Source organism: Podarcis gaigeae (genome assembly GCF_964106915.1).
Source record: "Podarcis gaigeae genome assembly, chromosome: 6".
Lineage (NCBI taxonomy): Eukaryota > Metazoa > Chordata > Lepidosauria > Squamata > Lacertidae > Podarcis > Podarcis gaigeae.
The window spans coordinates 44,642,180-44,656,004 of NC_139682.1; the positions used below are offsets into that span (position 1 = coordinate 44,642,180).

The window sequence follows — 13,825 nt, forward strand, 5'->3', positions numbered from 1 at the left end:
TTCAAATCAATATGCATAGGAGCAGGGTACATGATTTACATGCTGTCCTTTGAACAGCAGTGCTTAGTTTTCATGCAAACCAAGGCTTTTAGCATAGTGCCACCAGTAATTTAGAATATTGTTCCTACTGAAAGCAGGTATAGACCCACAATTCTGATATGCTGTCAACTGCTGAAAATATTTTTGTTTTAGTAATATTTTTAGAGAATTTATTTGATTCAGGGTTGGCCATTTATTCTGAATTTTATGTTTTATGAGTTGACCATTTAATAATATTCTCTCTCTCTCTCTCTATATATATATATATATATATTTAAAGGAAAATGTAACACATGAAGTGCTCTCAAGTTACCTCTCACTTGAAGTAGTAGGGGTGAAAGCTTTTTAACAACAAAATTCAAAGAACATCGCAGTTATCAAATCACATGCAAGACACATTAGCTGGGCTCCTCTAGGACAGAATAATTAAGTATTGAATATGAGGGAATAGTTAATTTCCATTAGGTGGGTCAATAGGAGATTTGTTTGTATGTGTTTGCCTCTCTCCTTTGTTAATTACTTTCCCAGCTGGCTTCAACAAAAAGAGCAGATTATGTCAAAGGAAGCCATATCAGTTGGTGCATTGGTAGATACTTTGATCAGAGCTGTTCCACTAATCCTTGCATACCAATGACTTGTTGCCAAGATGAGAGACTTCCACCTAGGTTTATTTTTCCAAATTAAAACTTTTGTAAAACAAAAAGTTAAGACACTAATAGCCTTCACAGGTACCAGAAAAATGAACACTCCATCACAAATAAGATGGATGCCAAGGAAGAAATAGTTTAACCAAAATCTTACAAAAGCATCTGATCAGACAGTCACTGCAAAATAAGCCTACCCACCCAACTAAAACAATAATGGTTTGAATGTCTCATCTTCTGCCCAATACATGCTAATTACATATATTTGCAATAACTTTTACCTTTTGTTTTTTTATCTGTTGCAGCGTGTTTCTTAGTTTCTGCTGTTAGCAGCAGCTCATAAGGATGCTCCTCTTCTTCATCAGCTGTGCTTCCCCTACTCTTCCTCTTGCTGACAAAACCCTGACCAAACACAAAGACACACACATGGCATGTGCAGTTAGGTAAAAGCTAGCAGTGTCACTGACGAGGCTCTTTTTGGTCATGGAATATGCTTAGGAGATTGAAGTCTCAGGAATATAACCTTCAGTGCTACAGTGTCTTCTTTACCGACAGATAACACTTTCCCTCCTCCTACGATCCCATTACCATTCTGCCTCAACTATACCCACAAGTCCCTTAATGCTGTTTCTCTTCCACCTCAAGTGACCCATACCAAAATCCCCATTTTCTGCTATAGTACTGCAATTTGAAGCACACTTTACAGTGCCCTCAGAGTCCTTTAGTACCAGTGCAGTACAACTGTACCTTATATGGGGGTTATGTTCTGGGAATGGTGCATATACACAAACTGCCCCCTTAGAACTGCCTATACACAAGCACCCCTTACCCTTGCAGATCCAGTACATCAAGAAGGCCTTACCCGGTAAGTGCATATGCTCCAGGATGCTCTCACAAGATCTTGTGGGGCTGTCCGAGTTTCCATGAGATCTCACACAACCGTCCCAAGGCTTTGCACTGGGTTTGCTTGGGCAACCCAGCATGAAAAGAGAGTTTAAGCTCTCTGCCTTGCTTACTGGGCAAGGCCCCCTTGGTGTGCTGGCTCTGGAAGTCTGGGGAGGGTCACATGAGATCTTGCAGTAAATCAGACAGCCCTATGAGATCTCGCAAAAGCATCCTAGAGCCTGCGTGCTGAGCGAGCCTTGCCGGGTAAACAAGGCAGAGAGCTTAAAAGCTCTTTTCACGCCAGGAAAACCCAGGGCAAAAAGAGCTTTTAAGCTCTCTGCCTTGCGTGCATTTAATTTGTGCCATTTCAACCAGCCAGCTTCAACCACGGGAGGGTGAAATGGCACAAGTTAAATGTGCATAAGATGCTATTGTACTGTCCTTAAAGTGTAAAACAGGCACTAGTGAAATGCAGGAAGTGGTAATTATCTTGCAGCAGCACACCTTGCCTTAGAATGACAAGTTGCAACATTGTCTGTTGTGAACTATCCTGAAATCCAAGTATGACAGGTGGTATACAAAATTAATTACCAGGACTGAAGAAAATACAACTACTATATAGGGGATGGTGTCAAAAGTGATGCCAGAGGGAAGGGCTGAATTGGTGTGGCCGTATATAGGCACAGAGAATGAGAATATCAAAAATGTCTAGGTGTTTTTCCAACTCCAGCACTTTGCATTGTGGTTGCATTAGCAGGAAACCATGTCTGAGCTGAACCAGAGTTTTCAGTGCCTAATGTGAACTTTTCTTCAAAGGAGAAATATTCTGTCAAACTAGGGTTGAGGAATACACCAGGCAGAATTGTATTCCACAGGTGAATGTCTAACAGAATGCCAGTTGTGGAATGGAAGATCTAGATGCTCTAAACAAGAGTGAGGATGGAGTTGGAAGTATTCAGCTAATGTTTACTCAGAGTAGACCTACTGAAATTAATAGATGTAAGTTAGACATGGCCATTAATTCCAATGGGCCTACTACAAGTGAAAGTTAGTTGATTGCAACCCTAACTTTGAGAAGTGTAGAAAAAATATTTGTGTCTTCTAAGAGATTAAAATGTTTGAAGAAACTTCCTCTACCATAACAGCCCCTCAGAGGGAAACAATACACTTACCTTAGAAGATGAACTTTGCTTCTCTACAAGTTCCTCCTCTTCATCAGGGGGAGGCTTGGCAGGAGGCGGCGGACGCTCTCTCTACAGTACAGAAAGCCACTGTCAGTATCCTGTGCCAAATTCATTCCCAACTTTCAGATCTTTTTGGAAGCAGCAGGTATGCCCTGGAAGAACTGACCTTGCCTCCCTTCAATACCTCTGTTGATGGCAATTTAATGTTTTAAAATAATGGTCTCATTACTGTGTTACAGTTCATGACTAGACAGGCTAGAGAGAATTTGCTAATGTTTGATGATAAGGCAGAAGCTTTGAAATCACAGAGCTTCACTGCGGGGGCACTGTGATGTACTATCTGCCTGGCACCTATCTTTTCTGTTGTGGCACCACCCTGTGGAACCACTTCCCCTCATAAATCAGGCAAGTGGCAACCGTGATGTGTTTCTACTGCTTGCTGAAAGTCTATTTACTTACTCAGGCCTTTGGGGCACATTTATCCGACTCATTGCGTTTTAGCTGGTTATGCTTGCTACTGTATCTATCATACGTTATTGTCTTGATTTTAATGTCTTTGTATTTTAGCTGGTTTTAAATGACCATTATGCACTCACACAAACGTATAATATTAGGCAGTATATAAGTGGTTTTAAATAAAATAAGTAAAATATCTGTCTTTGCATTAGTGCCACCAGAGAGCTTTTGCATGCACTTTGCACTATCTAATGATTGACTTAGATAGCTAGTTTCAGGCAACCAGTATTGGATATACTACATTTCACAAGTACATGGAAAGTTGGCATGGAAGTAATGCTCTGGGCACCTTCCTTAAATTCTGCTTCATTAACATCCTAAAACTTCATTATGTTTCTAAAAACCACACCAGCAGACATTAATGGCAGGGTGGGCCAGAAATGAGCATAGAAACTGAGTCAGCAGGGGCGGAGGGAGGGGGGCAGTGGGGGGCAGACCGCCCCGGGTGTCTTCGCTGAGGGGGGTGACATTTGGCAGTCACAGGCAGGGGGCACACCAAATATCCGCCATCGGCGGCTCACTCTGCCCCCGGCTGCAGGGTGCACGCATCGCTCTGTGCACCCGAGCGGCTATCCCGTGCCTGGGAGGGCACCCTCTGCGCCCCGCCCCCTTCGGGAGTGCGCCCACCCTGGGCAGCACGGGCATATGCTCTGCTGCTGTGAGTCAGGCAAGGTTATAGATCGACGTGCACTATAAGGAAGGCACTCAACAAGCCAGCTGCCTAAAATGTCAGAAGATGTATTCTTCCTTGGTCTGTATAAAAGGCTTCCTGATGAGGATTGCTGCTGCAGTGTTCCCTGTTATAGGCCCATCTTCATCTAACTGCCATGCTTTGTGTCCATCTCATGTTCTTCTTGCCCCAGATATAAGATGAGCCTGTCTGACACAAAGACTATCCATGCAAAAACAATCCATGTTCAGGTTTAGTGTGGTTTTGCATTGATTTGTATGCTTATGATATGGAGTAATCAATCTTTGCTTTATTAGTATATTCCAGACTGCACTAGGCTATAGCGCTATTCTTCTCAGTTAGCTGTTAGCTTTTGTCTGTTTTCTTCTGCTCCAGTATTGCTCAATGTGTATTTCTACAGTTTTCTATGAAGCTATTAAGTAATAAAGGCAAGGTGGCATGCTTCCAATACACAACTGTATCTGCTCCGTTGTCTGTACAGACCTTGAGATACTAGATCCAGCAGACGCAGATCCTTTTAGGCAAGACTGCTTTCAGGAAAGCTATATAATCATACTGAAGCTATATAATTATCCTGTAAAGCCCCCAAGCTCCCCCTACTGGATTGCATCTACAAATTCTGTAAATAATTGATTTGCTCCCAAACTAAAATCACGAACTAACAATGTGACAGAGAAGCCTGGCATTCAACATTCTTTGGATGGAGGAAAGCTGGATGGGAAAAAAATATTTAAATGAAGGTCATGCTCTGCACAAGCTTCTTTCCTTGTAACTCAGGAATAACCTGAGGTAGCAGTAGCAACATGAAGAGATTCATTACAGTGAACACATTCAACAGCCAAATATACTGGTGTAGAATTTCACCAAAATCCGGATAGCCATCACATCATGAAGTTATAATGCTCAAGAGCTCTGGGAGAACATCACGCATAGCACATGCAGCAGGGAGTGGCTTCCAATTGCTCAGTAAGCAAAGCCTGTTGCAATTATTTAATATTATGGTCAAACTGTACAGCTAGGCTATCAACTTACTGCAAGTGTGGAGAGTGCACAGGCCTGGAGATATATCCCAGACTACTTTCCATAAAAAGGAAACAGACAACACACATCAGGTTACATACAGGCCTCACTCCTGTCACTTTAACACTGGTCATCTCCGCTTCCCTATTCACTGAATCTCTGTCTGAAGATCTTCCACTGGCAAGGCTGTCTAAAGAATGGCAGGAAGTTGCATTGTACAAGGCTTCATATGGACACTCGTCTGGCTTTCCATCAAAATCTATGATCAGCTCTGTCACTGCTTTCTCCACATTGCCTAGAGGAAACAGAAATTGATAACTAATAATAATAATAATAATAAATAATACATTTTTATTTATACTCTGCCCTTCCCAGTTCAGAAAACTGGGCTCAGGGCAGCTAACAACAAATTTAAAACACTTAGTTGTGATACAACAAAAAACATAAAATACAGTATAAAAGTGTGAATAAATTCAAAGAACAATTTAGGGGGAAATCCATCCAATGAACATTAGATGATCACCAGGGCTAGCTGGCTAAATTAGGGTCAGCGAGGAAGCCAGGGGAGAATTAGCTGTGGGATCCCAGAGTGGGTAATCTTCATAAAAAGGGGAGGGGGAGGGAAGGAAGGGGAATAAAAGATCAAGTTTAATTCAAATTGAAAGCCAGGCGGAATAGCTCTGTCTTACAGGCCCTGCGGAAGGAGGTTAAATCCTGCAGGGCCCTGGTCTCATGGGACAGAGCATTCCAACAGGTCAGAGCCATCACTGAGAAGGCCCTGGCCCAGGTGGAAGATAATCTGACTCTAAACTATGATTATTCATGGACCTTAAGGTCCTCTGCAGGGCATACCAGGAGAGGCGGTCCCATAAATATGAGGGCCCTAAGCCACAAATAATCAACAACAGTTGTAGTCATCCCATGCTGACGCACAACTGGAAAAGGTCCAGGGACACAGGGATTTGAAAAGGCCCAGAAAACATATAAAATATAGGGACACCAGATTGCAGAAATTAAACAGAAAGAACATTAGATCTGATGAAGGGAGAAAGGAATAAAAGAGAAGCAAGGATATTATCATTGGGGACTAAACAACAGTGTACTAAATGACTGTTCCAGACGAACAAACATGAGTGCAATATCACATTCAGTGAAATAGCCACCTGCACAAATTTAACTTAACTGTCTTCTCCTATTCCCTTGCTATGCAGATTAACAAAAATTCAGCCTCTTGGGTTCTAATCTTTATTTGTATCAACTATTCAACTGACTACAACTAAAGCTGTAGGTACTGACTACAACTCAAGTTTTACTTTCCAACACATTTCTTACCCTGGGGAACACGAACTGAGGTTTCAGTAGAGGTAGCTGATGCTGGTGGTGTCTTGTCTTCTGCTTTTGCAATCTTCTTCCCTGTTGTGCAATCTGAAAAAATAAAAAGTGCAAGTCAGCTGTAGAAACAAAGAATATGTAGAAGCAGCAGTGGTAGATGTCTTACAGAGAACATACCAGCTTACTTTTAATTTATTCAGAACTGACAGATTTAATATGTGCTCATTATACTTGGATGCTACAAATTTGACAAAAAAGTCAAATAGTACTAAGCCTATTATGTCTAGAAACAAATGCTTCGATTGGCCTTGCTTTCTCATTGATGGCATAAGTTAATGATGCCAATTCCATCAACTGCACGTCAAGAGCCAATTACAAGGTGTATTATAGTCATACGCATCTGAAATTGGATAAGGAAAACTGAAGTGCTAAATAATCAAATTCAACACTCATCATATACCTCACACACTTTTACTAGAAGTCATTTTTCACACCCACAGTAGAGTTCACTGAACAACCCAAAACTTTATAAGTTGCTTCAGTGAGTCTAAGTCACCACACTTTGTGCATGTGTACAGTAATATTAGGTGGAATTACACTCTTGCAATTGTTCCCTCTGTGCAAGCAATGCAGCTTGCCAGATGGAATGACAACTCTCCTCTACTTGCACACTGCTCTAAGGGTTCTCCCAACTTCTGCCAGAGCCAAATTTGGGGTGGGGGGATGAGGAGGAGGGGGAGTGGAAGCCCTGCTGCACAAGTGACTTACCGTATTTTTCGCCCCATAGGACGCACTTTTTCCCCTCCAAAAATGAAGGGGAAATGTGTGTGCGTCCTATGGGGCGAATGCAGGCTTTCGCTGAAGCCTGGAGAGCAAGAGGCATCGGTGCGCACCGACCCCTCTCGCTCTCCAGGCTTCAGGAAGCTGTCCGCAAGCCTTGCGCGCCCGGCAGGAGCTCCCGCCAGGCGCGCGAGGCTTGGGGCGGCAGCCTGTTGCCCGAAGCATAGGGAGCCCCCTGGAGGGCTCCCCGTGCTTCGGGCGAGTGTCTGCAAGCCTTGCACGCCCGGCAGGAGCTCCCGCCAGGCGCGCGAGGCTTGGGGTGGCAGCCTGTTGCCCGAAGCACGCGGAGCCCTCCGGAGGGCTCCCCGTGCTTCGGGCGAGTGTCTGCAAGCCTTGCGCACCGGCAGGAGCTCCCGCCAGGCGCGCGAGGCGTGGGGTGGCAGCCTGTTGCCCGAAGCACGCGGAGCCCTCCGGAGGGCTCCCCGTGCTTCGGGCGAGTGTCTGCAAGCCTTGCGCACCGGCAGGAGGGCTCCCCGTGCTTTGGGCGAGTGTCTGCAAGCCTTGCGTGCCCGGCAGGAGCTCCCGCCGGGCGCGCGAGGCTTGGGGTGGCAGCCTGCCGCCCGAAGCACGCGGAGCCCTCCGGAGGGTGCCCCGTGCTTCGGGCAGGCGTGTGCAAGGCTTGGGGCGGCAGCCGCGGCTGGAGGGGGGAAATAATTTTTTTTTATTCATTCCCCACCCCAAAACACGAGGTGCGTCCTATGGGCCGGTGCGTCCTATAGGACGAAAAATACGGTACCTTCAATGAGAGCTGCTATTTGTTGGCTTTTCTGAGATGGAAGTTCCCTCACAATCTCCAAAGCAGTCAGGCCTCTGTTATCTTTTATATTCACATCAATGCCTTAAGACATATATAGAAAGGTTTACAATTTATTTTTCATTAAAATGTGGCTTTATACACAGTCTATCATTAAAAAAGTCATGGTCAAATTGTGAACTGCAGTGCAGCACACTTAAAAGATGTACAAGCATCCAGGTCAGATGTCTGACGCAGATAAAACATTTTCATACTCAAACCCTGATATAAACATCAAGAAAAGTCCAGGGCTGGTGATATGTCTTCCTCCCCTCTTTCATGTGTATTCTGCCTTCCTTCCAAGGCTTGCTTTAACCATAGTTTAGTATTGCTGTGCTGATGCATACAACAATTAAAGCAATTCAGGAATCCTAAAGTCGTGTAAAGGCTTTCCGTTTTATTTTATTTTTTAAAAAATCTGATCCTGGCAAACCTTGAATGTAATTAATCCCTGATGTAAATTTGGCACTCAACTGTGGTGAAAGCAAACTGTGGGGAGAATTTGTAGCGCACAAATTCTTGACCTCTAAATAATGATTATGGCTGCATTATATTGCTTAATATAAGGCTTCTTACATAAATAACCAGACCAAACAGAATCAGGGACACTTTAAAGATTAACAATTTTATTATGGAATAAATTTATACCATTATAATATTATTCATCTTTGCTATTTTTGCTATGACATGAATACAACTATTCTTCTGGAATAGAAAAAAAAATCTCTGTCCTATTGCAGAATTTCTGAATCTGCTGAGAACACAGTCCCAATTATTTCAGCCTTGTGCTATGTCCAGACAAAGCTATGCAAATAGTCTTTCTGATGGCCAGACCAAAATTATAAAATTCTCTTCCTTGAAGACATATATCAACCCCCAAACCAGTTTGGGAAGTATAGCAAGACCTTCTCTCTTTGGACTGATTTGTGGTAGATATGAAGTTTTAGTAAGTTCTATTTAGCTTTTATTAACATTGATGCTTGGTTATGGAACATAACTTTTAAAAGGCTGATGGAGGGAAAGACCTTCAGAGGCCTAAATACAACTTATATTGCAGGATGTTTGCAATGAAAGAAAAAATATATTCCTCAAACATTCACTACAGTCTAAAGATCACAGTACAACTGATACATCATTTTAGCAGAAAGATTCTCACCCGCAGCTAGCAGTATCTGTACTACATCTGTTTTGCCAAATAAAGCAGCTTCGTGCAAAGCACTGCCTTTTTCCGTCTGTAAATCAAACACAGCATGAATCCAAGTTGTGAATGCAATCAGAGAACATTGAAGGCAATACTTGCACATACGCAAGGACTCATTTCACAAACAAAAGCCAGCTGCTACAGCTCATCCACAACTAGAAAAAAATCCTCCAAGCTTCTTTACCAGTACTGAGATTCTAGTGTTTAAGGCAGCTTCTTCAAAATTACGAGTAATCACTTTGAACCACATCAATCAGAAACTACTTAACCTCTAATCCACAGCAGAAGCTACTTTACCTCTAATTCAGTCTTAAGAATCTTGTGTGTTTCCCTTTGTGAAAGGAGCAGTAACACAGAAAGGTTGGGAAATTAGTTGAAAATGTAGCCGCTTCTGTAAACTTGCTATGGGGGCATGCTTGCCAGAGAGATCACAGCAGTCTGGAACTGAACCTGCAGGTCAACCCCTGTAATCCTCAAGGCATTTCCAAAGGAGAGCTCTGATTAGGTTTCATTTAACTTAGTACCTCTCTCAAGAGAGTTAATGCCAATATCCGATACCCAGAACGTTACTTCAATATTAAATTGACAAAACTCCCAAACAAAGTACCTGGTAGTTGTTATCCATGCCAGCATCCAGGAGAACATGAACTACAGCTTTATGGCCATTCCTAGCAGCCAGATGCAAAGGTGTGTGTTTCTTAGTATTGCAGCTTAAAAGATTGGGATGAGCATTGAGCAACATTTTCACAACTTCTAATCTCCCGTAGAGTGCAGCCAAGTCAAGAGGAGTCTCAAACTTGTTATTGCGCATAGTAGGGTCAGTCAACTCCTCCAGAAGAACCTTCACCACTTCCGTATGGCCATACTGAGCTGCACAGTGCAGGGCCGTCTCATTGTCGTTATTCTGAGATTACACAAATACAAAAACCATTAGGACTCGGATTAAGAGAGAATGTTACCATCTCTAAAATACCAACTCATAGGCAGTCATTGATTTAAATATAACTATAATAAAATGGTTTGATCAAATTCTTTCCTAAGGTTTATGCAGTACCACATTGATAAAAGAACGAAGCAATACAGGCATCTGGCAAGATAGAAGTCAACTGTGCACAGCCCAATAGTTCATTGTGAAAGAAATAGTAATGCTTCCATAATTCTCCCCTAGTATTTATATTTACTCCATCAATGTTGCAATCAAAGTGTGTCAACCTTGCGTATTTATCCAGATTTCAAAAAGGACAATTTTAATGCACAATGCAATGGCTGCAAGTTCCCTTGCTTATACAGTGGAACCTCGGGTTGCGAAGGTGATCCATGCGGGAGGCAGGTTCGCAGCCCGCAGCGCCATGTCTGTGCACGCACTGGTTGCGATTCGGCGCTTCTGTGCATGCGCAAAGTGTGATTTAGTGCTTCTGCGCATGCATGAGAGCCAAAACCCGGAAGTAACCCGTTCTGGTACTTCCGGGTTCAGCACGGTGCGCAATCCGAAAATGAGTAACCTAGAGCGTCTGTAACCCAAGGTACCACTGTACTTTTGTTTATAAAAGTCTACAGAACTTGCCTGCTGTTAATTAATCTTGTATTACTACTGCTTCTTCTTTTTAGCCAAAGAAGCTTGTTGTGATCCAAAGAACTATGAAACTAGTTCTGTAAGTCAGACTTCTCTTGAGCAGTAGGCCTCTATGCCACAACTGCTTCTTGAAACAAGAGGAAGCTTCAAATACTGTAGTCAGTTTGTGGTATCATAGAATTGTGGAGTTGGAAGGGACCCTGAGGATCATGTTGTCCAACTCCCTGCAATGCAGGAATATGCAACTATCCTATATAGGGATCGAACCTGAAACCTTGGCATCATCAGCACCATGCTCTAACCAACTGAGCTATCCAGATATGGTATGAGGAAGCCAGCAGTCAAAAATGTCACTAGTCTAGGCCAAGCTGCTTTGCAGGAGTCTAAGCAACTCTTCAGATCTTAGTTCGTATTTAGATGAAGGCACTACTGAAGGAGGGTTGAGAAACTTAGATACATAAACTATGTATGTAAGTAGCTGAACTGAGTGGGTTAACCTGAGCTTGCTTCTATCAGAAATGCTCCAATTTAACAAAAATACACTAATGCTAGAATTTTGAAAGCTGGGCAGTTTTGCACTGGACAAGGTGTAATACAGAGTACTTCGTAGTTTAATCCTGCATGCTATGTTTTGCTGTAGTATGTTGGACCACATGAAAGCATAGCAAAAATGGCTAAGTAGAAAGAAGCTCAGATCTACATTCAGGAGCTCATTTAATAGCATGCTGCAAACAAAAAGGAAATTAATATGAACAGTGACACGTATGCAAAAACTCTGAAAAACTGGGGGTGGAGGTGAGTACAAGTGCTCATGAATTGCAAAGTAACAGCCCAAGCTGAGGAATTGCTGGGGGGGGGGGAGAGAGAGAGATTTATAGCAAAGGTGAAACTAGATGAGGTAATGCAACATTAAGAGCAAGCACAGAAATTCACAAGGAATAAAGGCAGAGGGCATATGGCTCAGGGTTTATAATTAAGATGTAGCACTTAAGAGCAGATACCAAAGAATCTTGATGTATTTTGACAGAACATTACATATGAATCATATATCATGTGCCATAGGAGTCAACAACATCAGGAAAATAAATCAAAAGTGCTGGCTTCATCCTACTCTGCATACTTTACAGCATCTAGTATTATGTTGAGGTTGTTGTAGTCTTTCCCCTCCATGCCCCTGTTAATATCTGGTTAACGTTAATATTAATTGAAGAGACAAGAAGATACTAAGAAAAGAAGGTGTGTATGATTAATATTTAAGGCAGCTACATTATCCTATTTTAATCTGTTTTTAATCAATAGACGATTTACATTTAAAATTGCATATAAACAATATGAGAATATAGGTGCATCTGAGATGCACATAAGAATTTATAATTGAAAAAGGAGCTCCCATTAGATTTTTAAGCCTCTGGAAAGTGGCTATATTATGTTTTCCACTCCAGCTCAGCATCTGGTTCTGAAGGAATTTTTATAATAAATATGAAGTTACCACTCCTTAAGAGGTTAATCCCTAGTCTCTGATTTCCTCACACCCCAAAACCATAAGGACACTTAACTTTCAGCCTCACAGATCAGCTAGAGCTGATTAATGCAGAAAAATGAATAATTTTTCGGATGGAGTTAAAAGCATTATCTTCTCATGTCAGAGAGCCTCAGGTTCAAAGAACTTCAGAAATTTCTTGTAAGGAGCTGAGAAAAAATGATGGCTCTAGTATATTCCCGGTTGCCTGAGAAGCGAAAAGCAAGTTCTTCCTGTACCTGCTCCCCATAAAAGTAAAAGGTTGGGGAATGTCTTTCATTTGAATGTATCTATTTATTAAAAAGTATTTCAACACCAGTTAATATTTAAGAATTCCAAAGCAGTATACAAAAATGCAGCATAAAAACAATAAACCACTATCATTTTAAGAAGGTAAAATTAAAAAGGTTTGGTTTTCCAAAAGCACTTCATGTGCTTCTTCATCAAACATACTTACCAAGCTAAATGTTTTCCAATCACAAACATATTTTTAAGACCCCCCCCCCTGCAGAAATTTGAAAAAAATAAGTTTAACCCTCTAAAATGACATGCCCTGAGGATGACTACATCTCTACAATCTCCTGCTAGACATCTAGTTTAGTTAACTATTACTGATATCAGCTCACATCTAGAGTCACTGTCGTTCATATTAATGGTATATAAACTACAGTCAGCTGAAAATGTATATAACATGTATAGATAAATCCTGTTTATTTATTGTTATGGACATGAATGTCTCCACTGATAACAGGGCAAAGAAAGGCTCTTTAGCACTGCAGATCCTGGAGTACTGGAACCCCAACATTTCATGTACTGTTGCATCCTCTTCAATAGCCCTACTGAGGTGAACTGTTCATGCATTTTATCAACAATATAATGCTCCTCTTTCTCTACCTTCTGGCTGCTACTGCCTGTGTGCTTCTTGCAAGATCAAGTTATGAGCCTGATCTCTACCCCCACCTTATCCCAGGCCACTGCACGAAACCTTGGAGAGTTAGTTCTTCCCTTTCCTGAGGCTTTCTCTACTTGCAGCTTCCTATCCTTGGAGAAATGAGGGTGAATAATCATTTCAAGCATTCATGCTGCTGGAAATTAGAGAATTTATGTAAAGGACTGTGTTCCTTGCAGCAGATAATAAGCTTTGACCCCTATGAGTTCTGGAAAGGCTGAATACAGAATTTAATACATTCAGATTTTCTGGCTTAAGGAACCTGCTAAAACCTTTGACTGTAGTAAATAGTCTTGCAGTATTAAGAGTAAATGTTTGCAAGTCTTTAAAAAAACCATTCTATCATATTGTAAAAAAAAATCTAGAGATTTTTTTAAAAATCTAGAGATCAGTCTTGCTATTTTCAAATGAGACATATACAACAAGTGAACAAACTGAGCAGCAAGAAAAGAGAGATCTGAAGTAGCTTCTCTACATATTAAAACACCAACACACTAAAGATACAGTGGTGCCCCGCAAGACGAACGCCTCGCAAGACGAAAAACCCGCTAGACAAAAGGGTTTTTCTGTTTTGGAGGCGCTTCGCAAAACGAATTTCCCTATGGGGTTGCTTCACAAGACGAAAAAATCTTGCGTCCC

The 13,825-nt window shown here is 41.9% G+C and overlaps 1 protein-coding gene across 19 annotated transcripts in view; it reads right to left on the reverse strand.

The window, feature by feature from the left end:
* Window positions 1-13,825, reverse strand: part of ANKS1A (ankyrin repeat and sterile alpha motif domain containing 1A) — a 116,678-nt gene that overhangs the window by 71,750 nt on the left and 31,103 nt on the right. For all 19 annotated transcript variants that reach the window (XM_083744910.1, XM_083744911.1, XM_083744909.1 and 16 more), the window contains 7 exons: window positions 9,753-10,049; window positions 9,101-9,176; window positions 7,888-7,989; window positions 6,312-6,404; window positions 5,081-5,274; window positions 2,741-2,821; window positions 965-1,085 (listed from right to left, as the gene is read on the reverse strand). In XM_083744910.1, the coding sequence (XP_083601036.1) occupies window positions 965-1,085; window positions 2,741-2,821; window positions 5,081-5,274; window positions 6,312-6,404; window positions 7,888-7,989; window positions 9,101-9,176; window positions 9,753-10,049 (964 nt within the window). The remainder of the gene's footprint in view (window positions 1-964; window positions 1,086-2,740; window positions 2,822-5,080; window positions 5,275-6,311; window positions 6,405-7,887; window positions 7,990-9,100; window positions 9,177-9,752; window positions 10,050-13,825) is intronic.